The sequence below is a fragment of the Petaurus breviceps genome, unplaced genomic scaffold, assembly GCF_028583685.1.
Source record: "Petaurus breviceps papuanus isolate PSGF00001 unplaced genomic scaffold, PetGlider_PUasm1.0 90865, whole genome shotgun sequence".
Lineage (NCBI taxonomy): Eukaryota > Metazoa > Chordata > Mammalia > Diprotodontia > Petauridae > Petaurus > Petaurus breviceps.
This window is the reverse complement of record NW_027187367.1, coordinates 12,559,955-12,586,705: the sequence shown is the minus strand read 5'-3', so window position 1 is coordinate 12,586,705 and position 26,751 is coordinate 12,559,955. Positions and strand designations below refer to the sequence as shown.

Genomic DNA, 26,751 nt, shown 5'->3' with positions numbered 1-26,751 from the left:
CCTCACCTGTCTTTCCATCTATTAAAATCCTGCTTCATTCTTCACAGAACCATAGGAACTCAGAAAGTCAAAGCTGAAAAGTTTCTTATACAGTTATAGACCATCTAGTCCAATTCCTTAATTTTACAGTGGAAGAAATTCAAGACTTGGCTCACATCTCTGCCAACATTCTATCACTGTCACAGCTAAATCAATAGGAATTCAGCATGAATCATGGTATCATTCGATAGTAAAGGACAGGTATATTACACTGAATTTCTGTGACATATAAAATTCTGGGCTCAAGCATTGTTTTGGTATGGTATCGAACATTTAATACCTAGGCTGTACTCCCATGTGTATCAAGACTCTCAAAAAGACAATCCTAGTGAGCACTAATAAAAGCATTATTATGATCTAGGCATACTAAGAAGCATGGTGTCAGCTTGTCATCATGGATTATTAACTCTTTGCCAACAATCAGTTTACTTACTCATAGGAGATTTTAGTAATAATTTTCATAAATTGCCTTTGTTTCAGCCTTCATTACTTGTTGAACACGTACCCACGATGGGTCAGACTTAGGTTCTACTTCCTACCTGAAGTCTCACTGTGCTGCTCTAGCCCCTCATTAACCTTCCTCTCTCCTTTGGAACTGCTAAAGTGCTTATAAATCGATGAGACACAGCTTAATATACATACACACACATCGGGAGAGGAAGAGAGAGGGAGGATGAGTGAGTATGATCCTATGATTTCATCGCTGTATTTGGCTCTGGCTGCTAAAGTTCCCTCCACCAATACAAATAAACGAGTAGTCACAATGAAACCTACAGACTTAAGAGCTGCCCAGAATACTGACAGATGAACCCAGGTTATCCTGCACCAAATGCTGGCTGTTATCCATTATACTGCTTCTTATCTAAAAGGGAGATAGGGCCTATACCTGGGATTTTACTGGTACAGGGAACTCTAAAGTGAGTTCTACTCCTACCAATGTACCTTCTTTGCAACTCAGCCTTAGAGGTCTCTCTAGAATACCAAGGGGTTAAGGGACTTGCAGAGGATCACACAGCCAATAAATGTTATAAGGGGGACCTGAACCCAGGTCTTCCCAGATGCTTCTCCTTATTTAAATCTCATTTCTAAATCTTTTTTTTTTTAAAACAGCTACTGCTCATCTCTACTCATAATGGGGGCAAGAGTTATGATACTGTTTCGTAACTAGAAAAATTAGGCCCTATGAATAATATGCATATGACTACAAAGAAATTCAATGCTGAAGCCAGGACCAGAATGAATGGGAAAAAAGTATATATTAAGTGCTTACTATGTGCTAAGCTCTAAGGACATAGATACAAAAGAAAGACTCTCTGTCTTCAAGGAGACAAAACAGACAGGAGAGTGGTAGCCAGGAAAGAGTACTCTGGTTTGGGACATTGGAGAGATAGTAAGTGCATCGAAAGGACTGTCCAATGACATGCCTTGATAACTTTCACCTGATTATAGAAAGACTTGGAAAGCAGGAGGAAAGGAAGGAGGGAAAACACCAGCTAAAGTAAAGATGAGGACAAGTGGTCCCCAGCCCACCAGTGGAACTGGTTGGTTTAGTCTTCTTGGGAATGTTTCCTGGTGGTCCAATTTAGAGGGTGGATCATTAGCAGCAACAGTAAGGCAAAAAGCAGATTTTTATCACTCCCAAACTAATTTTTGACTCAATAAGGTAGGGCAACTCACCTACTTTGTTAGAGACAGTCACATTTACATGAAGAGGTGCTAATGAGCCAGATATTCTGAAGCTGAGTCTTCAGGACTGATCTCATTATTGATCAAGCCTTACTTCTTCTTTCATTCCCCCCATCCCCAAATCTCTCTTCTTCCTTAGAGCTTGAAGGCAGAGGCTAATTCACCACTGAAAACTAAAGACCCAAGCTAAGAGTAGTTCGGGTCAGTAACGCTTAACAAAGAGGCTGATCCAGATGTTGGATCAGGAATCGGGAAGGGACAAAGGCAGACCTGAGTCTGGGTTATGTGCAAAAGACTGGCACCTAATGTGAAACAACCAACCTATAAAAGAGAAAAGGTAGGGGATTGGGTCTAAAAATGAAGCTGATGGCCTTAGTGAGGCAGGACTACCTTAGACCCTAATGTCAGAGGGCATCAGGATAGAAAAAAACATGTGGAGATTGCCACTTATCAAGTAAACTACCACCTTTCTTTCTGAAGTTGTTTTATTTTGATGAAGAGAAAGGGAGCAATAATAGCTTTGCTAAAGTGGTGACCATGAATGAAAAGGAAGAACATCCAGGAAGGACAGGATAATAAGCAGCCGAGGTGTGTCACCCTGATGTGGACCCAGGGAAAGCTCACCTGTATCCCATCCAGCAGCTTACTCATGCACCAAAAACTGTCTGCTTCAATGCTTCGTAGAATATCTTGAGACAAGTTTGTCACATCAAAGTTCTCCACATCCTCTTCTGTAAAACAAAAGGTGAAGAGAGTCCAGAGGACTTATCTAAAAAATGGAGAGAGAGAGAGATAGAATCTAGTGTCTTCATTGGGGTCCTCAAGTATAGGGGAGAACCACACTAACCCGCTAATTAAAATGAGATGGCTCACTCACACCTTTCCTCCCAAGGACACATAGGGACAATATGCCACTGCAGGCCCATTCTCATGTTGACCCTCTCTAGCCTAGCACACTTCTCCCTTTCTCTAAGAGATGTAGTACACTCAATTTTTGCTCTTGCTTATTTAAAAAGAAGAATTTAAGTCTTAAAATTTTTTAAAGATGCTACAAATTTAATGTTGAGCAGGTTATAGAATGCATTCTGGAGAAATAGTCATTTATTTGAAAGGTTTAAAGAGTGGCACAGAACTGTCACATGGTGGCAGTAGCTATGAAGAGAAAATCATTCTTCTCAGGGTATTCTGAAGGAAATGACCAAAAAGTTACAAGACTATCGTTATTGAGTAATTTCCCTAATCTATATATGGCAACTTTGTCAGAGCAGATAACAGCAGTGTGGCACAGGGTGTCATTAACCTAAATATTTTTTGATCCAAAGTCCACCTGACATAAATGGACCCTACCACAAATAGGCAAAGCATTTGTTATTTTATCTCCCTCTGTAAAAATAGAGTACAACCAACTCTAACTTAGCAGAAAAATCTTATGGCACTGCTTAAGGCACACAAAGATTAAGTGATTTCCCTAGGGTCACACATATAGAAGACACTTAGTACATGCTTGTTGACTGACAGTAAGTAACAGAAGCAGAGTCTAAACCTTGTCTTCCTCACTCCAAGCTTAGTACTCAACTCACTACACTGTATTGTCTCATATTAGACTAAACAAATTACCTGTGATAAACCTTTAGCATTAAAGGAAAGTTAATGACTACACAGTCATTTCTCCCTATAATCTTTTTTTTGGGGGGGGGAGGGAGGAAAGGCAGGGCAGTTGGGGTTAAGTGACTTGCCCAAGATCACACGGCTAGTAAGTGTCTGAGCTCAGGTTTGAACTCAGGTCCTCCTGACTCCAGGGCAGGTGTTTTACTCACTGCGCCACCCAGCCAGCCCCTCCCCATAATCTCAAAGGCAGTATCTTTCCTCGTCCATCAGGAAGAAGCCGAGAGAGTAGGAAAGCCTTCTTCTTCCTTACCCAGACTGACACCCTTTGACATAGACTATATTTTTGGGTTTTGTTTTTTTTTTTTGCCTTTTGGAGGACAATTGGGGTTAAGTAACTTGCCCAAGGTTACATGGCTAGTTTTTTTTGTATGTGGGTGTTAAGTGTCTGAGGTCGGAACCGAACTCGGGTCCTTCTGACTCTGGGGCTGGCGCTTTTATTCACTGCACCATCTAGCCGCCCCTTGACATAGACTATGAAAAGCTCATTACAGATAAGACAGAATTTTTTCAAAATCTTCAAGGTCTATTCCCTAGGTAGGATTCATTCCTTAGACAATATAAGCAGACTCTTAACTGTCTGTGGTTGTGCAGTTGTTTTTCAGTTGTGTTGGACTCTTTGTGACCCTATTTGGGGTTTTCTTTTTTTTTCTCTTTTTTAAAATTTTTAATTTTTTTTGCCTTTTGGAGGGCAATTGGGGTTAAGTAACTTCACCAAGGTTACATGGCTAGTTTTTTTGTGTGTGTTAAGTGTCTGAGGCCGGAACTGAACTCAGGTCCTCCCAACTCCCAGGCCGGCGCTTTACTCACCGTGCCACCTAGCTGCCCCTATTTGGGGTTTTCTTGGCAGAGATACTAGAGTGGTTTGCCATTTCCTTCTCCAGCTCATTTTACAGATGAGGAAACTGAGGTAAACAAGATTAAATAACTTGTCCAGGGTCACACAGGTAATAAGTATCTGAGGCCAGATTTGAACTTGGGAAAACGAGTCTTCCTGACTCCAGGCCCTACACTCTATCTACTGTGCCACCTAGCTGCCCATGTCTGTTATATTTAAATGCAGGCATTTAAGTGTCTTTCCAACAAGGCAGTGGAATAAGTGGTCATGCATAAGTCCAGCTTCCTTAAACTACCTCTGAGTAACAACAAATAGAACAAATAAAGTAAAATGGGAAAGAAAAAGGAAAAGGAAAGAAATGCTTACAGGAAAATTAACAGAACGAAAGGAAGAAATGAATAAGCAAAAAGTAGCTGCCAAAGCAATGAATAAATGTTATGTGGTATGAGAAAGCAAGGACAAGTCTGTAGCAAGAAAGAACAAAATTATAATAACTAATTTGCTTCTAGATGAGAGAACGAACTTATTGCAAGAGCCTCTAAAGTAATTTAGAACCACAATTTAGAGATTAAAAGGAAGATGGGGTATGTATAACATAAAAAACAAGATAGTTAAAGGAAGAATTTAGCAAGATGAACAAAAGAACCGACAAAAGACCATGAAAATATAAAAGTGGTTCAAAAAGAAAAATTATAGAGATAGAAGAAATTAGCACTAAATACCATATATAAAAAATTATATAAGTATTAAAAACAGAGAACAAAGGGCAAAAATTTATAGAATCCATAGGTTGTTGACAATGAGGAACATAAAATTTGACTCTTTGAGAAATGTAGTTGACAACTTTCAGTGCTTCACAGTCATATGAGCCTTTCAAGCAGTTTTTATATCAACAAGCACCATTCAAATGACAAAAGTCTATGAATGAAGACAAGAAATCAAAGAGGTTGAAAAGAGATGTATTGTAAGAGAAAACTACCTGTATTCTAAATGCATTAATCTGCAAAACTGAGCATACTCTATTATAGGAAATGATGGATCTTCATGATTCTTTCTTTCCAGAACTGGGCAAGGTCTCTGATATATATATATATATATATATATATATATATATATATGGACCAAACAAATTAAATAGAAACTAGATAATCTAGAACTGAATGCAATAAGTAAAGGATAATTTCATTTTAACATGTTATAAGGAAATTATTAGTCAATTGTAGTTTTAAAGTCATAACTAATATCAATCAAGACAATCAATTAAATTTCTACTCTGTGTAAAATTACTGAAAAAAAATGGCTAGGATTTTAAAGGCCAGATCCCTTGAAAAGAGAGCACAAAGTATTAGATCACCTAGAGATGGGAATGAGTAGGGGAAGATGTAAAATAATATTTCTTTAAATGAAATATCCTAAATGAAGGTTAATCAAAAAAAGATATGGAGCGGGGGTGGGGGGGATGGTAGAGAAGTAGGATAATTCCTAAACCAAACTCTTATCTGGGATATAGCCAGGGAAGGGTGATTTTTAAAAAGAAGATTCTGTCAATAAAAGTAGAGTCCTGGAAGATATCCTGGGTATGAATGGGGGGGGGGAGGGGAGAGGAAGAAAGAGAGGGCTGTTTAAGACTGGACTGTTATAAAGTAAGATAAGCTTCAACTATGTTTGGTGAGGCAAGGAGTGATAGATGGATGACTGTACCATGATACCGAACAGTTAAAATAGGAAGTTATGATGGCTTAGTTTTACATGAAAACCAAATCAACAACTATACCCTTGAAATGTCAATGGGCTGAATTCCCTAATAAAAAGAAAGCAAACTGCAGAATGGATTAGGAAACAAAACCCAATTATTTGCAGCTCATAAGAAAAACATCTAAAGCAGAGATTCAAAGCATTAGAGTCAGTATTTCAACTAAGGTCTTCTAAGATACAAGTCTAGCACTCTGTATACTATATCATAGTTCCCCAATGATCCTAAAACAAAAATAAAAGATAACATTATAAAAAATAAAAGTAAGATAAACAGAACTGAACATTTTAAAATTAAACAAAAAGTGGGTCTGGGGGAATATTTTTTTTTAAAGCAATTGGGGTTAAGTAACTTGCTCAAGGTTACACGGCCAGTTATTTCTGGGTGTGGTGCCAAGTATCTGAGCCTGGATTCCATCCCACAGGTCATCCCGACACTGGGGCCAGTGCTCTTACTCACTGAGCCACCTGGCCGCCCCTAAGCAATTGGGGTTAAGTAACTTGCTCAAGGTTACCCGGCCATGTATTTCTGGGTGGATGCTAAGTGTCTGAGCCCGGATTCGATCCCGCAGGTCATCCCAACACTGGGGCTGGTGCTCTTACTTGCTGTGCTACCTGGCCGCCCCAAGGGTCTGGGGGAATATTAATGCAATTTCGACTAATTTTATCAATGAGAACACTAAACCCAATAAAAAAAGAAAAGGGAAGATTCACAACATAAAACATTAAGAAACTATTGGAAATTACAACACTGAACATAATAAAATACATGCCACTTATGGCAAAAACAAAAAACCATGGAAATCTATAAAGGAAATGGGTGAATATCTATAACAATGTAAAGTATTAAAAGGTTTTTAAAAAGAAAAAGATAACCTAGTTATTTTAAAAAGAGAAACTGAAGAAATCATATCATACTCACAAAAACCCCTCTAGGTATAGGTGAATTTACAATTGAATTCTATTAAATGCTTTAACAATAAACAATCCCAGTAATACATACTGGCTCTGTGACTAGTTTGCTACATAAAGTATTTAAGGTTTGTTCATGAATATTTGTTATTAGGGCTTTGTTTTCTCCCCCATCCCTCCTTTATGGGGATGGAGGATGGGAGAGGTGGGAAGGAAAAAAAAAGATCATTAATTTAAAATAATTAATTTTAAGGTTTTTTTTAACTGAAAAAGAAGACATTCTTTTACTAACTTCTTTCAATGAGGCAAATATGATCCTGGTTTCCAAATCAGGAAGGATAAAAGAGAGAAGGAACTGTACTGATTAACACTGTTGAAAAAAATTGGCAAAAATTATATTAATATAACAAAAAATTAGTTACCACTGAGGCAGTTAGGTGGCACAGTGAATAGAGCAGCGGCCCTGGAGTCGGGAGAACCTGAGTTCAAATCTGACCTCAGAAGCTTAACACTTACTAGCTGTGTGACCTTGGGCAAGTCACTTAACCTCAATTGCCCTGCCCTCTCCCCTCCAAAAAGGGGGTAAAAAAAGTTTAAAAAATTAGTTACCACTAAGTTGGACTTAGCTGAATGAAAAGATACCTTATCAACAGAAAAATAATTAGCATAAGAAATATAAAGTCACGTTTATATCAACAGATGGATTAAAGTCCTCTGCTAAAATACAGCATTCATTTACACTTAAAATATGCTAAAAGGATAGAAATCAAAGGGCCTTTAAATTTATCAAAAGTATTTATCACAAGCTAAGAGCCAGCATTACTTATAAAGGAGAAATACTAGAAGCTTTTCTAATAAGATCAGGAGTGAAACAAAACTACCCATTTGACAAAGTTAAAACTCTAGCTATGGTAATAAAATAAGAAAAATTAAGGTAATAAACAGTGGCAAAAGGAAGGAACAATCATTCCTATTTGCTAACATATTCTGGTTTACTTGAAATCAACTAAAAACTGAGACAAAAGTTTTTGTAATGTTGAATTCTGTTTGCTCTACTCTATTTTTCAGGGAGTCCACTACTTGGGTAAAGTTTTCTACTTTGTTTCCTAAGTTATTTATTCTCCTTCCAATTTTTTCTCCTTATTTTTTATTCCATTTTTTTTTAATCTTTTGGTTCCTTTCTTCCAGATGCCTTTATAGATCTTGTGGCCAAACCATTTTCTTTCTCTGAAGTATGGATGGTAGTTGTTGTGAAATTACTCTTTTGTTCTGGATTTACCTTTTTGGCATCTCTTAATCTGTAACAGTTTTTTTTTTCCCCATTTTGTATGGTGTTTTATTCCATTTTTGTTTTAGATATTTGAGCTAAGGCTCTGTCCCTTCCAACACTCTTGGATGCATGGTCAAGTCTTGTAACTAAACTCTGGTATTCCTGTTACTGGCTTCCACCTTTCTTGATGTATCAGCACATAAAGCAATGTGGAGTTTGGGTCCCCAGACTGTACACAATTTGAGTGCTGTAGGGTTCAGCGGGTTTAACTGAGATTATGCTGGGATTCTTTTCCCAGTGCCCACAGGCATCTGATTGTCTATTTTTGCAGGCCTAGGGTGGACGGAAGAGTTTATAGTTATTTCTCCTTCTGGTCATGATCCTCCATGATCATTATTTCATCTGGTACCCTTTCGCTGTTGTTGTTTTAAAATATACACACACATATGTGTGTCTATACACATACACATATACACACATATATACATACGGTACATACATACACATGTATATAATTGTAACATACTTTGTACAGGGCCTGGCACATAATAGGCACAACATAAATGCATATTCCCTTCCCTTACTCCATCTCTATTTTAGTACCCACATAGGAGAGGAGGGTTCTACTATAGTCCTCCCACCAAATTTCCTAATTTATTTCAGATTACTCTTCTTTATGCACTCTACTTTGTAGTCAAACTGGTTTGGTGACTATTCCTCAAACTCCACAATTCATCTTTGGTCTCTGTCCTGTTGCAAAGGCTGTTCCCCATGCCTAGAACACATTCTCTCTTCTCTGGAATTAAGGGGGATAGGAAAGGCTTTTTGCAGAAGGTGAGATTTTAGCTGAGACAGAAGGAAACACACACACACACAGATACCCCAGATTGTAAACCTTTAAGAGCTATGTAAATGCATTAGCTTTTGCTATTATTACTATTTTGCTAGAAGACCTCCAGTTAAGGGGAATCCTTAACTCCTACAAACAGCCCACTCTACTCTCAGCTCTAATTGGAAGTTTTTCCTTCCATCTAGCCCAAATTTGCCTCTAAAACTTCTATCTAGGGTCAAGCAGAATAAATTCAGTCTCTCTTCTACATCCCCAGGTTTCTCCAAACAGTTCTCACAGTGATGAGGTTTAGAGTTGGTAGAGCTGGTTCAGGTGTGAAAGAATTCACTCAGACCTTCTCTGCAGCCATTGGGAGCTTTATTGATGCAAAAGCAGTATGGGTCTCTGAGCAAGAAAGCTAAGCAAGACCCTGATATTTGGGGGGAGTTATGCTTATATAGAGGTTTCAGAATGGTGATGTAGTTTTAGATGTTTTTATGGAGGTTAATGATTAAAGACAGGACAGGATGACATAGAATGAGGGGAGGCAAGGCAAGGGGCTAAGCGACCTCCCCAAGGTCACACAGCTAGTAAGTATGAAGTGTCTGAGGCCAGATTTGAACTCAGATTCTGCTGACTCCAGGGATGGTGCTCTATTCACTTCACCACCTAGCTGCCCCAGGGGATTCTTTATGGTTTAAGGATATAAGGACAGGGCAGGAGGACATAGGTTAAAAATTAAAAGACCTGGGAAACAAACACAAGGATAAGGGAGACAAAAGCAGTTCTTTTGGTACAGGTTCAAGATGAGGGGGAAAGGACTTTAGGGTGCGTTTGGGTTACAGAATAAACTAGGGGTTTCACAAAGTACTGGAAAAGCAACTTTTAACCCTTAGGGCACCACTTGTATCCTCACCAACAGGGTATGAGCTCAAGGGTTCTTGTCACTCCAGTTCCTTTCTTCTAGATGCTTCAGTTTATCAATATCCTTCCTAAAATGTGGCACCTAGAGTAGGAACACCCTACCATCACCTTTCTTAGCTGCCACAATACACTGTGTTTTATACTGAATTTATAGTCTGCCAGAAATTTGCTGATACAGCCAGATGAAACAATGGATAGAGTGCTGAGCCCAGGAAGATCTGAGTTCAAATCTAGCTTCAGATACTTACTAGCTGTGTAACTCTGGGCAAGTCACTTAAACCTGTTTGCCTTGGTCCTCAGTTGTAAAATAGGGATAATAACAGCATCTACTTCATAAAGCTGTAGTGAGGATCAAATGAGATGCTTAGTACAGGGCCTGGCACAACTCCACTTGGCTTTCTCCAAGATGGGCTCGGAGGCTGTTACATATGCTAAGTTTCTTCTGATCCCTCCCATTGTTAGAGCTCCCCCTCCTCAAAGTACCTTGTTCTAACTAACTCATCTGCATCTGTGTTGTGTCCCTTCTGAAAACTGAAGCTCCTGGGGGGCAGAGACTATTTCATTTTTGTATTAATATCACCAAAGCACAGTACTTTGTACATGCTAAGTGTTTAATAAATGTTTGGTGAATTAAGTAGTAGCACTACTTGTAAATAAATCGGTTTCTACTAAAAAAAAAAAATAGAAGCAAATTATGTGCCCAGTGGTTAGGGAATGGACTAATAAACTGGTATATGAATGCAATATTACTGAGTCCATAACAAGAGTAAAAATGAAAAAATATGAAAATATTTGTATGAAGTGACATAGTGCAAACAAAGCAGAACTTAAAGAACAATACATACAATTACTACAAATATGTAAATGGGGATAACTTTAAATGATAACAAAACTCTAATATTTGTCCTTTCATTTAACAAACATGAAACTATTGACGACATGTAATCTAATACAGGCTATACATGTACAATCATATTAAACATATTTATAAGAAGCCTTTCTTGACCCTCCTTAATTCTAGTGCCTTTCTTCTGTTATCTCCAATTAATCCTGTACATACAAGCAGGTTTGAGCACACACACACACACACACACACGCACACACACACACACACACACACAGTAATGGAGGCGTACCCAGGCCACTATAAAACAGGCCAGTTCTCACAAATGTGGGAGGTGATTTCAGTTCTCTAAACATCATTATTCTTTCCCACTTTAACTGTTCTTAATCTTATGAATTTTGAGGTCCTTAAAGGTCTAAATCCTGTGATCCTTTAACCCTGAAGGCACTAAGAAGGATCCCTAGGGTTGATGCAACAGGTGGCAATGCTAGACAACTCTTACTCAGAGGGAGGTCTCTGGTCAGATGCCTGGGCTCATAGCCAGAGGTGTTGCTTGGCACTGCTCAGAAGCAAAGTAGGTCAACTCATTCAGATCACTCACAATGCTGAACATAGTACATGATTGTCTTTTGTGAAAGCTGTACCCACTCCAAAGAAAACAAAAAACCTTTTCTCCTTTTTTCTTTGCAACCCTTCTTCATGTTTTTCCCAGATTTAACCAACTGGCTGGAGGCCTTATTATGTCAGGTACTACATGGTTAAAAATACACCTACCCACCCACAAACACATACTCTTTTCTACTACTTCTCTTCTTGGAAGGCCAAATACATTTCTGTTGACATAAGATGACAAATGCAAATAATAATATGTGATTATGCAAAAGGTTAAATAGAGATACTTCCAAATAATCAGTTAAGTATGTTTCCGGGCAACTTGTCCTTCTCTGGTCAACCCTCAGCACCGTCTGTCTCCCATGGTTGGAATGTATGCCCTTTTTATTGCCATGGCTTAGAATCCTTAGCCTCCTTCAAGGTTCATTTAGATGCTAACCCTACTTGAAACTTTCCCTAATTCCCATAGTTGTTAGAGCCCTCTCTCTACTCAAATTGTAAAGGTTAAAAGACCTGTATACCCTCCACTTTCTCTGTTCTCACCTGCTTAATACTCCAGAAGCTATCTGCTCTTTCTGAGATTGTTGGTCTTCATTCTTGATCTCTCTGCAGCAAATCAGACTCTTCTTGGGGTCTTTGTGATGCTGCTTTCTTGGTTCTTCTCCTGCCTCTCTTTCTCTCAGGCTCCTTGGCTGGTTCACCATCCATGTCCCATTACCTGACTAGGGATGTTCCTCAAGGATCTGGTCCTTGGCACTCCTCACACTATACTTTCACTTGTTTATCTCATCAACTCCCATGGATTCAATTATCACTCTATGGAGATGATTCTCAAATCTATATGTCCAACCCTAGTTTCTCACCTATGCTCCAGAATAGTATCATGAACTGGCTCTTAGACATTTCTAACTTGATGTTCCATAAGCACCTCAAACTCAATGCAGTTAAAACAGAACTCATTCTCTTTTCCCTCAAACCCAATCCCCTCCAAATTTTTATTTTCCCATTGACAGCATGACCATTTTTTTCAGGCAACCAGGCTGTCAATCAGGCTGTTATCCTCAACTCCTCAGTCTCACTCATCTACATCTACTGCATCTGTCCCCATCTCTACTCACGCAGCTACCACCCTAGTTAAACCCAGACTACTACAACGGTATAATTTGTTTCTCTGCCTCAGGGCTCTCCACATTCTGATCCATTTTCAGAGTCCAGCTGCCAAAGTGATTTCCTAAAGAACAAGTCAGATCACATCACTCTTTCCTCCTATTTGATAAACTCTAGAGTCAAGTGTAAGATCTTCCATGTGGCATTCCTCTGTTTCTAGTCTCCTCACTCGTTCTTTTCCTCTACACTCTCTACAAGCCTTCCTGCTGTTATCTATCCCTCGCTTCCCTTAAGATGCAGCTCGCGCACGAGATCTTTCTTGGTCCCACCATGCTCTAGTGCCTTCCCCGCCCCCATGGTTTTCTTGTATTTGATCTGTCTGTGTTTTTATCACACACATATTTACATCTTGTCTCCCTCACTAGAATGTAAGCCTCCCTGAGGGCAGGAACTGTTACCATTTTGTCTTTGTCTCCCTAGAATTTAGCACTGTGCCTGTCACAGAGCAAGTACTTAAAAAGGCTTGCTGACTGATCATGCCTCCACAGTAACTGTAAGCTGGAATGTAAGACTCCTGGTCCTGAGTACAGAAGTTTCCATACAGAAGAAAGCACTTAACATACAATTAACGGGAACATGATTTCCCAGGAATCAGATGCCAAAGTTCTGAACTCCTTGGCCTTAAGTGGGAAGAATGTGAAGAACTCATATAAAAAGCTGTGTTTGTCAAGTCCCGATATTTTTTCAGAGCCCAAGTCGTCTGGCTGACAGAAAAGTGTCAGTGAGAGACCACTCTTGGTGGGCAGAAGCTCTAAGCCCCATGAAGTGAGCCAGGACCAATTGAGGATCCCTAAATGTGGTTCGAGGTATCCCTGGTGTTTTTATACTCCTGTTCTATGGTTGTGCTGTACTCACTCTGCTCAGTCTAGCACTCAGGCCCTTGTTCTCACAAGCAAATGCTGATTTCCCAGCATGTCATACTGCAAAGAAGGGGGAGAATGTTCCATTCTTCTGCCTGTCTGCAGGCAGGCAGGGAGACTGAGAATTCATACATTCGACTCAGAAGAGCACCAGGAAAACTGGAGATTCTGTGAAGCTGAGTGCTTTGGCAAGTAACAGGGAAAAAAGGACCAAAAGCTCTCTGAAGTGGTTCATTCAGCAAAAACAATCTGTTCAGAAGGATCATTAAAAGTCCCACAAGAAGAGTCAGGCTATTCTATACACGATTGAAGCCAAAAGGGGAAGAAAGTATGCCAACAACCAACCTCTCAAATGAAGGCTGATGCTATCTGGCTGCTATTACAGCCCAGGGCAGCCAGGATGGAATTATGAACAAACTGGCAGAAACCCAGAGGCTTCAAGCCTTTCATACCTGCTTTATGAGTCAAGATTTTCCTCACACAAGGAAATTATAGCAGCATGATGCACCCTAGGGTTGATATGGGCATGCCATTTCTAACCGATCGTCTCTATAAAGGAAAATGGATTCTAGGCCTAAAATCTATACAGTTCCCAAGTTCCTCTAGGTGTAGGTCTGATACAATATGGTTACTACTCAATAAATGCTAGTAGATCCCTGTTCCTTCCAGGACCAAATATAAAATCCTCTGTTTTTTAAAGTCCTTCACAACCTTCACCTCTTACCTGTCCATGCTTTATACTTGACTTCCCTCCAGGTTCCCTATGATCCAGTTACACCGGCCTGCTACTCCACTTCCCAAATGGTACGTAGGCACTGGCTGAAAGGCTTGTTCTCCTCACCTATGACTCTTGGCTTCTCTGGCTTTCTTCAAGACTCAAATACCACTTTGTTCAAGAGGTCTTTCCAGGTCCCCTCCCTACCTCCATCTCTCTGAAATCACCTCCTATTTAAACTGTATTTATCTTGGATATATATAGCTATCTGCATGGCATCTCCTCCATTAGAATATGAACTCCTTGAGGGCAGGAACTGTCTTTGCTCATTTTTATATCCCCCAGTGCTTATTAACAGTGTCTGGCAAACAGAATGATTACTGGCTGATTTATTTTTAACTCTCTTACACATTTGCATATTATTGTTATAATTATTTGTATGCATCATATTTCCCTCCTAGACTAAATTCCATGAGGGCAGGGACTGTAATTTATTTAAACTTTGTGTCTTACCCACATGATATATATAAAAGCAGATGCTTATATACATAAATATATCCTAGGCTTGAAAGGTATGAGATGTCAGTTTCTGCAGTTTTCCAAATTATAAATTCTTCCTTGGTTATAAAAAGGAACTCTGTAAGCTACCTAATTCAGAGAAAAAGTAGGTTGACTCTATTTTCTTGCTATCAATCATGCTATCTACCTTCTATGATGGTGGGATGCTAAACAGTAGGTGCTATGCCCCCCAAGCTTCCCCCAGGCTTTACCAACATCAAGGTATCAGTTTTAAGTAGCTGAACTCAGCATCCTGGCTGAGTTCATTGATCAGCTGAAACAGCAGTAGCATTTTATGGCAGAGACCCAAATATGTCTCCCAGCTTCAAGATTATTTTGACTATGCAGATGGGCATTGATGACAGCTTGGAGAAAGGGTTGGAGTCTAAAATCCTAGGCTGGGAGATAAGGAATTCAGGATCAATCCATTTGCCCAGTATCTCTAAACCAATCAATTAATCAATAAACATTTATTAAGTGCTTACTATGTGCCATGGCTAAGTGTGCTAAGTACTAGGGATACACAAAGAGGCAAAAGACAGTTCTTGCCCTTAAGAAATTTACAGTGTAATAAAGGAGACAACATGCAAATAAATATATACAAAGCAAGTTATATACAAGATAAATGGGAAATAATTAAGAGGGGGAAGGCACTGAAATGAAGAGGAGTTGAGGAAGGTTTCCTGTAGAAGGTATAATTTTAGTTGGGACTTAAAAGAAACCAGAGAGGCCAGTAGTCAGAGCAGAGGAGGGAGGGCATTTCACGCATGGGGGTATCCAGAGAGAATGCCAAGAGATGGAATATCTTTTTCATGCAATAGTCACAAGGCCAGTGCCACTGGGTCCAAGAGTACATGTCCGGCAGCAAGGTGTAAGAAGAATAGAAAGGTAGGAAGTGGCTAGGTTATGAAGGGCTTTGAATGCCAAAAAGAGAATTTTGTATTTGCTTCTGGAGGCAGCAAGGGAGCCAGTGGAGTTTATTGAGTAGGGGGTGACATGATCAGACCCATGCTTTAGGAAAAACACTTTAATGGCTAAATTGGAGGATGGATTGGAGAGGGGAGAGACGAGGCAGGCAGACCCAGCAGCAGGCTACTGCAGTAGCACAAGTGTGAGGTGATAAGGGACTGCACCAGAGTGGTGGCAGCATAAGATGAGAGAAGGGAGCATCTGAGAGAAATGTTGCAAAGGTGAAATCTATAGCAACAGTTTGTATATGGGTGGAGGAGGGGTGAGAGAGAGAAGCCAAGGATGACTCCTACCGTGTTTCCCCGATAATAAGACACTGTCTTATTAAATTTTTTGGACAGAAAAACACCAGAAGGCTTATTTTCAGGGGAGGGCTTATTTTAATGAACATTGACAGCAATTTTAATAAACAGGTAAATGTGAACAAAAAAATGTACCTTTATTCAATAAGCAAATCACTGGGGAAGAACAGGATGACGCGCTCACTGCTGCAGCTCTGATTGGATGCAGCTCGGAGCGCGGTGTGCATTTCACGGGGGGAGGCGGGGGGGACGGTGCATACAGAAGGTACCGTAATGTAGCATGTAGCACAGGGGATCACCTTCACTACAGTAGCAATCTCAATAGGGCTTATTTTCGGGGGAGGGCTTATTTTAGAGGAATCTTACACAGTAAGGGGAGGGCTTATTTTCGGGAGAGGTCTTATTATCGGGGAAACACGGTAGGTCATGAGCCTGTGGATCTGGGAGGAGAGTATTGCCCTCTACAGCAATAGGGAAGGTAGGAGGGGAAGAGTTTAGGGAAAAAGATAATGAATTCTGTTTTAGATATAATGTGTTTAAGTTGTCTATTGAACATCCAGTTTGAGATTTCTGAAAGGCAGTTAGAGAAGTGAGACTGGAGGTCAGCAGAGAAACTGGGGCAGGATAGACAGATTTGAGAATCACTGGCATAAAAATGATAATTAAATCCATGGGAACTGTTGAGATTACCAAGTGAAATAGTAAAAAGGGAAAAGAGATTGAAAGCCCAGGGCAGAATCTTGCAGGGTTGAACTGGTTCACCAAGGGGTCAAGAGGGGGAAAATAGGGAAGAGTGGCTAGTGCAGGAGAGATGGCCTGGGAGAGAACGGAGGGGTCAAGGGACTGGAGGTCATGGTATAGATGAAGAGCAGGGTTATGTAAAGGCAGGCAGAGGGAGAGGTAAAAAGTCAATCAATTATGGTTGGATGAGGGGATTTCAGAATTCTTAAACACTGAGGTAATACATTTCTGGCTGATGTCAAGATTGAAGGCACGATCATCTTTGTGTGTGGCTGATGTGGAGTGGAGGAACAGCCCATGGGGAATGAGTAGGTTGAGGAATCGAATGGTTAGCGTATTTGAAGGAAAGTCAATATGTATGCTGAAGTTCCCAAGCACAGGAATTGGCAAGGAGAGAAAAATTATAAGCCCAGGTAGCGAATTTATTGAGGATGGATGGGGAATGACCTGGGGGTTTGTAGACAACAGCTACCAGGATTTTGACAGGATAGTAGATGTGAACAGCATGAATGTCAAAAGAAGAAAGGTTACTGAATGACGAAGGGAGGAGAACCTGGAAGTGGCAATGGGGAGCAAAGAATATTCCACCTCCCCTGCTTCAACCAGTGAGCCAAGGAGAATGAGTGAAGTGTGGCCAGAGAGGCTGAGTTATTAGGAGAAATCCAGGTTCCACTAAGAGCTAGCAGATAGAAGGAGTGGGAGAGGAAAAGAATTAAGATAAAGGGAAGCTTGTTGCCTATCATAGAGCAGGCATTTCAGAGGGCACAGTGGAAGGATTGTGTATAGTTAGGATGAAACTTTGGTGTGGAAGGGTTGAGGGGCATGGGAATGAGGAATAGGGGGGTGGTATGGAGTGGGGTTTGGATGATGATTTACAGGGATTTAGGGCCACTGAGATGAGAAGGGTATGACCAGGAGTGAGAATGATCATCACTAAGTGAATGGTGCTACTCCCCTATCATCAAAGAACAGTAACAGCAATAAACCAGTAACACTTAAAGGATCCATTCTCTTGATACATGCTAGTAACATAAACACCATCATTAAAATGTGCTTATTTGGTATTCTATTTACTGGACTATAAATCTGCCTAGGAAAAGGACTACATTATCTATATAGTATACAAATTATCAGTATAATATGTTAACATATAGCTCTTTGAAGGAATAAAACAAGCATTTGTGCCTCTTTCCAAAATTACTAGTCATTAAGGGTGTAACCATTACTTAATGAGGATACTATAGTTTATTCTTCTATTTACCATTAACAAAGAATTTTCACATTCTTCCAATTAATCCTCACAACTTCCAATTGGACTCAGGAAGGCAAAACAGTTGTTACTCTTGTTTCATAGATAAGTAAACAGTTCAAAGGAATCAAATGATTTGCCTAAAGTTACACAACTTGACCTCAGGTCTAGGTTTTCTCAATTAATTATATGAAGATCACAGATCTCCACTTGTAAGCAGATATGAGAGGTGATCTGGTTAGGGGAGAATGATTTGCTCTGGGTTTGACTGACAATTCAGAACACATAAGATGTCTTAAGGGCAGCTGAAAAGTCATGAATAACAACAGGACTTCCTTTTCTTTTTTTAGGAGGGCAATTAGAGTTAAGTGACTTGCCCAAGGTACTATCATAGTACCACTTATTGATGTGTCTTATATATGGACCTCTTGTCTTATTCATGTGTATACTTACACAATGATATAAATCACAACCCATCCATGTCTTTTCATCCTGGTCAATTCTACTCTATGTCTTCCTATAAACCCTTCAAAGGTGGTCCACATCATCTGCTGGGGAATTTTCCCTAGATTTCTTTCAGGAGGATGCAGCAACAAGTAGAACTAAGAAGACTGCCAGCGTGGGATGGGTAGAATCAAAGAACTTTGACTAGAAAAGAGGTGAGCTGATCATATCTGGAGAGTGAGGCAAATTGACAGCCTCTGTACTGTTTTAGGACCTATGCAACATCAAGAAACCTGGGGCATCCCACTAATAGCAAGAGTTTTGGAGTTTAAAGGCCGCCTGATACAGGAGAAAAAGCTTTGGACTGGCAGGAAGATGGCCAAGTTCTAGTTCTAGTTCTGACACTTACTAGATAACGTAATTACAGGCAACTCAACCTTTCAGCTTCAATTTTTTCCTCTGTAAAATGTAAATAATAATACTTTCATTACCTCTTTAACAGGGTTGTACAGACCATCAAATGGAATAATGTATAAAGTATTTTGTAAATATAAAAAGCTAACTGTAAATGTGAGTTACTGAACTGATAACCATATAATAATGAAAAAAAGAATATATAAAAAATCAATGAGAAAATACTAATTTACTTCAACAAGTGTAACAAAATTAAGGTAATACCAGTTTTAACATTGATTTGGTCATATAATATAGTCCAATAAGGACTCAGAAGCCACACTAGTCTTGCTGGCAAAACATCTCATATTAGAAGTTAAAATCAAAAAGGTAACAATCAACTATTTATTTTGTTCTTATAGTAAGTCTGATAGTAATTTATATAAGCTGATCCTGAGTGAAGCAGAGCACTGGGTACTGGGAGAGATACAAAATTTAGATAAGAAACTCTTTGCCTTCAAAAACCTTACAATTGAGGAGGGGGAATAGACTTGGGAGACAGGAAACTAAGGTTCAGATTTGGCCTCTGATTTATGGCCACCTGGGGCAAATCATTTCCCCTGGCTCAGCCTGTTTTCTCTTCTGTAAAATAAAGAGAAAAAAACTTATATTATGTCTCTCAGTGAGAAAATAACCTTAAAACACTATGTGACTTGTAATAGGAAATACTAAATATGTGCATTAGAGAGGTATGAAACATTAGTCTTAAAGGGAAGGTCATTACAATCCACCAGCAATGGAGAGGTTACTCTAAAAAGAGCATCAAGGAAAAATCAATGATCACAGGTGGGCAGAATTGCTTCTACTCCAGGCTTTCTTTAAAAATTTGGCTGACTCTGCAGTGCAGTAGGACATTGTGTTTTGGAGCCCTCTAGTGACCAGTTCTGGTAAGGACAATCAGTTTCTCAGTTGAACTATATATATACATCAATACAGTAATAATAGCATATGACAAAGAGAAGTCAATCTGCTGGGTCCTTCAAGAAAAAATGCTTTTCCTAAGATGCAAGAGATACATCACTTCAATGCTCCAAAGGAGAAAAGACTGCAACCAACAGTGTAGGGGGAGGCAGAATTGGGAGGAGGGTTTTTAATACCTTGTCATTGTGTTAACCACATAAAGGAAAAATGCTCTAAGTGAATGACCCATAATTTTACACACACACACAGACACACACACACACACACACACACACACACTTCTATAAAGTATCATAGGTGTCACAAGGGTGATAAATCCAGTTCATACTGAGGAGGAGCTTTATAATAGGAAGTCATGTCTTTACTCTGGGTCTAGATGCCCTCATTTTATAAATGAGGGATTGGACTATATAACCTCTAAAGTTCTTTCCAGCTCTATGATTTTATGTTATTCTTGCAAAGTGCTGTTTATAATTTTGTCAACTGACTGACAAATACAAAATTATCTGTCACTATGAACAAACTGCATTATTGCTTTGTTTCTTTGCTTGGTATGCACACTCGGACTCCAAGAAACCTGAAGAAGCCTTACAGGAACACCTGAACCATTTTGCAACCTGGATAAAGAAGTGAGTATAGAGATTAGAACCAGATTTGGTGCCTACCTTTATTAAATAAATGTTGATTGATGGTTACAACATGAAGGACACATTTATTGAACATCTACTGTGTTATCAGACACTACTGATGGTGAAGTTTACCCTTGTATGAGTGTGAAGCTAAAAACAAGATAGGTGACTGGCAGTCTTTTTTGCATATAGACTCTCTTTTTTTTTTTTTGGCCTTTCTGGGAGGGCAATTGGGGTTAAGTAACTTGCCCAAGGTTACATGGCTAGTTTTTTTGTGTGGGTGTTAAGTGTCTGATGCCTGAACCAAACTCGGGTCCTCCCGACTCTGAGGCCTGCGCTTTACTCACTGTGCCACCTAGCTGCCCCTAGACTGTCTTTTTAATTTGCAGTTGCTAACTGCAGAAAGCCCACTTCAGACTCACTGGGCTTGAAGCATTTGTTCACAGGCTCTGGTTGCTACGGGCCAGGTTGGTCTGTCTTTGGTTTCCCAGCTGCACACAATTATCTGCTGTCTCATATCAAATCCCATTAATAAGCATTTAAGTGAGCCAGTATGTGAGCATCTAAGTGAGCAATGCTCCAGGCTAGGAGGCCTAAATGCTGATTCTGGGTCTACCATTAATTAAGTGGATAACCTTTGGCAAGTCACTTTCCCACTCTAAGCTTCAAGTTCCTCATCTATAAACTGAGGAGGTTCTAATTCTAATATCTATGAGACGATGTAAGACTGACGTCAAACTGGATAGTGACACGAAAACATTAGACAAATCTGCTATTGGAATACTGATCCAAATGACAGCAGGCGCTCCGCTACAAGGCAGAGCAAGTATGCCTTGATCTTACGCAATAGCCTGCTCTCACAACAAAATTCAACACAACCAATTAAGCCAATGCCCTCTTAAAAATATGGCATCCCAGGATCATCTATTCATGTCAAAGTATTTTGCATATAATCTTATTAACTCCCCTCTGAAACAGCTGCATGGTTTTCCCCCCATCATCAATAAACACTTATAGAGAAACTGCAGGACAAAGATACAAAGCTTCAGTCCTCGAGGAGTTTCCAATTTAGCTGGGGAGATAAACATACACATTTTGCTAAAGGAGCATATTCATGAATGAGGAAGTGTGATTTAGTATGTTCTTAAAGAGACTTTGCTCCTTTTCCTTTCTGAACCGTTTTTTTTTTTTAACCGAAGTTTTAAAAAACAAGTACATAGTGGTTTCCCTTCACAGAAGACTGCTAATAGACTGGCTGTTGTAATGATTGCCATCTTACCAAACAGCATGTCCCTAAAGATGTCCAAAGCTGGACTCATAGCTCTTAAGCATATTTATATGCTATGCTCTATCCACCTGATCTCCAAAGTTCTGCGTCTCTACGGAGGCCTGGGTTAAATAAACACCATGAAGGACCTTCCCATCAAGCTTCTAAGACTATCTACTGTTGCTGGCTATTCTTGATTTTGAGGGGGAGTTGCTACAGGAATACAAAGGGCTTGTGAGCACTGCAACCAGTGGGCACAAATGAGACTGATTCATCAACGTGTCACAGTTAACTAGGGAGGCTGCCACAGTTGGTGACGGGCCTGTGGCAGGGCTGGCGATGGGTAACTTTTCTCAAGCACTACATGCTTCTAGCATTTAAGTTTTAGGTGAACAGGGTCAATGTAAAGTGCTGTAGATGGGTCACTGGAAGAAGACATTCTGAGAAACTGTTGGTATAGGATAAGAGTTAGACAAAGTTAGCAGAGCAGAGGTCACCTTGAAGAAATGCTAACTCCCTTTACATACAAATAACACCTTTTACACACTTCAACGAATGCCATAGGTGGGTGAGATGTTAGTGATTACCTGGCTGCATCTCCAGCTGACAAGTTACTTCTCTAAGCATTACACAAAGTAACCCCTCCACTCCAGAAGCACAGGACTTATATTATCCTGAAATGCCCCCTTCTGAATGGGTATGATTTCCTCAGGAAGCCAGAAGACTGGGGGGGTCTAACTGGCTCTACCACTGGGCACCTATGTGAGGTTGGTCAAGGACTTTTACCTACTCTGCCTATTTATTGTCCTGGGGTAGGGGTCATCATCAAGCCGGCCCTGGAAGACTGGCCCTAGCTTAGGCATGGAAGGGGAAGTCATTTTGTCTCCCTGCTGAGTCATGATCTTTACCTTTCAAGATGCTACTGCCATGAAGGAAGTGTGGGTATTACTTGAGAGGAAAAGCAAGGAAAAGTAGTAGAGTGGAGGTGGTGAGGATAGAGAGGTGACTCACAGACACCTATAATGGCTCCATGGTATAGGGAGACCTGCCCATGCTCAAGAAAACTAAGGCAAGAGTCGAGCTCCACTGTCTCAGAGTGTAGAGTTTATGGTGCTTATCAGGATGGGAGGCAACATGCATTTATTAAGTGATGGCCACATGCCAGGCACTGTGTGTGGGTGCTGATATCTGGGGCATGCTGAAGAACAGAAAGAGGTTAACGAGATCAGTTCCTCCTCACAAAGATCCTGACCCACCTTGGGTCTATTTTTGGGGTAGGGAAAACAATTGGGGCAAAGAGGTTAATTTCAAGGTCTCAAAAGTAGGAAGTAACAGAGCCAAATGGGAACCCAGTTCCTCACTCCAAATTCAGTGCCCTTTTCCCTACTATTTTGGGAGACTGCTGAGTCCTAAAGAGAGGTTCTCAGAGCCTCTGTAAAGGGATTTTCCAGTCAGGCAGAAGGTAAAAGGGGAAGAAATAAGCATTCATTAAGTGCCTGCTATGTGCCAGGCTCTGTGCTCTAAGCACTTTACAAATATTATCTCAAGAACTCATTATTTGACAAAAAACCACTGGGAAAACTGGAAAATAGTATAGCAGAAACTAGGCATGGACCAACATCTTACATCTTATACCAAGACAAAGTCAAAATGGATACATGATTTAGATATAAAGGCTGATACTGTAAGCAAACTAGAAGAGTAAGGAATAGTTTACCTGTCAGATCTATGGAGAAGGAAAGAACTGATGACCAAACAAGAGATAGAGAACATTACGAAATGCAAAATGGATGATTTTGATTATATTAAATTGAAAAGTTTTGCACAAAGTCAATGCAATCAAGATTAGAAGGGAAGCAGAAAGTAGGGAAACAATTTTTACAGCCAGTATCTCTGATAAAGGCCTCATCTCTTTTTTTTTTTTAAGCAATTGGGGTTAAGTAACTTGCTCAAGGTTACACGGCCAGTTATTTCTGGGTGTGTATTTCTGAGCCCGGATTCGATCCCCAGGTCATCCCGACACTAGGGCCAGTGCTCTTATTCGCTGTGCTACCTGGCCACCCCCTCATTTCTAAAATATATAGAGAACTGAGTTGAATTCATAAGAATATAAATAATTGCCCAGTTGATAAATGGTCAAAGGATATAAAGACAGTTTTTAGATAAAAAATTATATCTATAAAGCAAAAAAAAAAAAAGAAATTAAAGCTTATAGTCATATGAAAAATGCTCTAAATCACTATTGATTAAAGAAACGCAAATTAGAACAACTCTGAGGTACCACATCACACCTATCAGATTAACTAACATGATAAAAGAGGAAAATGATAAATATTGGTGATGTGGGAAAACTGGAACACTAATGCATTGTCGGTGGAGTTGTGAACTGATCCAACCATTCTAGAGAGCAATTTGGAACAATGCCAAAAGGACTATAAAACTGTGCATACCTGGGGCGGCCAGGTGGCACAGTGAGTAAGAGCACTGGCCCCAGAGTCAGGATGACCTGGGAATCGAATCCAGGCTCAGATACTTAGCACTACACCCAGAAATACCTGGCCTTGTAACCTTGTGTAATGGAAATGTAAATTTTTAAGATCTTCCCTGCCCCTAGGCTAAAGTGCGCCTAGAGTCTGGGGTGGGAGGCTTGTTTTTCAGTAGATACTTTTTGATTGGCCAGTGGGTCCAAAAGGTTGTTACATCCTCCAAGCCAGGAGAAGGTTATATAAGCCCTGATGTGTAGCTTTGTTTTGGGGCTCACTTTGAGAAGTGTTCTGTGATTTGATCAGATGAGACTCTGGGAAGCCGTTGTTGAGAGTCCCCCGGCTTTGAAAAACCCAGATATTGATTTGGTATGGATGTAATGGTTGGGCAGTTTGGAAACTGTCTACTTGATCTGTTTCTCTGTCTTGATAATTCTGTCTGTATATTCTGAAGTTCAGGGTGCTGACCTTTTTCCCCTGAACTAGGTAAATGATACATATTTGACTGATTAAAGTAAGCTTGTTAACCCATTTTGAGTTGCTTTCCTTTATCAAATCAGATCTAAGAACCTGTGTTGGCAGCGACCCTGGGGATGCTGGGGTGCTTGCTGCTACACCTTGAGCAAGTTACTTAACCCCAACTCCTTTTCTGGCGCTCTTACTCGCTGTGCCACCTGGCCGTCCCAGCCCAATTGCTTTAAAAAAAACAAACTGTGCATACCCTTTGTATGCACAATACCAGTATGAAGCAATACCACTTCTAGGGCTATATCCCAAAGAGATCATAAAAATGGGAAAAGGACCCACATGTATAAAAATATTTATAGCAGCTCTTTTTGTGGTAGCCAAGAATTGGAAATTGAGGGGATGCCCACCAACTGGAGAATGGCTGAACAAGTTGTGGTATATAAATGTAATATGTAATAGAATTCAGAAAAACCTAGAAAAACATATGAACTAATGCCGAGTGAAATAAGCAGAACCAAGAGAACATTGTACACAGTAACAATCACTTTTTGTGATGACTGACTTTGATAGACTTAACTCTTCTCAGCAATGCAGGGATCTAAGACACCCCCAAAAGGCTCATGATGGAAAATGTCATCCACATCCACAAAAAGAACTTTGGAGTCTGAATGCAGATGGAAGCATGCTATTTGCTCTCTTTTTCTTTTGTTGCTTTGTTTCTCCTTTCTCATGGTTCCTCCCATTGGTCCTAATTCTTCTTTACATCATGACTAATGTGAAAATATGTTTAATATGAATGTATATGTAGAGCCTATATCTAGCATACCCTTTTGGGGAAGGGGAGGAGAGATGGGGGAGAAAATGTAAAACTCAAAATCTTATGGAAGTGAATATTGAAAACCAAAAATAAATTAGATATTAAAAAAACAAATATTATCTCATTTGATCCTTGTGGGTCTAACTGGTGAGGCTAATTTTCTGCTCTCTGGATGGGGTACGACCTTCAACAGACCTCGTCAAGGACAGGCAGCCAGGTACAGTACACAATGCTAGTCTTGAAGTCTAGAAGACTTGGGTTTAAATCCTACCTCCAACACTTCCTCTTTGACCTCTTGGGCAAATCTCAACCTCTCTGAGCTTCAATCTCCTCATATGCAAAACCAGGACTAATCATACCTATACTTCACAGTGTGTCTGTGGGGCTCAAATGATATAGCATATGTAAAGAATTGTGCAACTGCAAGTGCTATGTTGATATAAAGCACCACTGTCCTGAGTTGGTCAAAAGCTTGGCTATCCATACAAAGTAGATCAATCCTGTGTGACAGCTGGTTCTTTTCTACTTTCAAAGACTAGTTTAGCAAAGATTTATGGAAATAAGAGTCAGCTCTCACATGGCAGAAGCCAGGCATGCTTTGAGATAAAGGATTTCATTGTAGTGATTCAGGATGAAGCAATTGCCACCAGAAATTACTGCAAGTACATAGAGTAGGGAAATTTGAAACAGATGATAGAGGGTCCTAGCAAAGAACATGAATATCTAAGCAGCCTCAGCTGCTTATGCCAACAAGTTTAATAATGATGCTAAGCATGTAAACCAGCAATCAAACTTCAAATGGGGATTGAAAAAAGCTGTAAACACATGCTTAAGTCTATCCTTAGAGTATTATTTCAAAAAAACAACCACTACACTTAAGAAGCAGGCTAGAGGTGTAAGAATAATCCAAAGAATTCTGACAAACAGATCAATTATTCTAGCTTATATAAGAGCAACTCACATTTATGTAGCGCTTTATCACTTACAAGGCATAGAGATAAGAGATGTCAAGTGATGTGCCCATAGTTACATGGCTTTTAAATGTTAGAACAGAATTTCAAACACTAGTCTTCTCTCATTCTAAGTTCAATATTTTCCCTATTACACCAAACAGTTTCCCAATAAAACCAAAGCTATCTCATTTAACAGAACGTTTAAAAAAAAAATCTTCCTTCACATCAAAGCATAAGATCTTTTCCTTTAAAAAAAAACTTCCCTAGCCTAGGATCATCTTGTTTGTATGCTAACAAGGTAGATACTGCCTGTCTCTCCACTCCTCCCTTATACTCAGCCAATATGATTATTTTTCAAAATTAAAAAAAAAACATAACTATTTA

The 26,751-nt window shown here is 39.8% G+C and overlaps 1 protein-coding gene across 1 annotated transcript in view; it reads right to left on the bottom strand.

Annotated features, from left to right (window-relative positions):
- TBC1D22B (TBC1 domain family member 22B) overlaps window positions 1–26,751 on the bottom strand; it is a 119,099-nt gene that overhangs the window by 19,366 nt on the left and 72,982 nt on the right. The window contains exon 9 of the mRNA XM_069073590.1: window positions 2,350–2,456. Coding sequence (XP_068929691.1) covers window positions 2,350–2,456 — 107 coding nt within the window. The remainder of the gene's footprint in view (window positions 1–2,349; window positions 2,457–26,751) is intronic.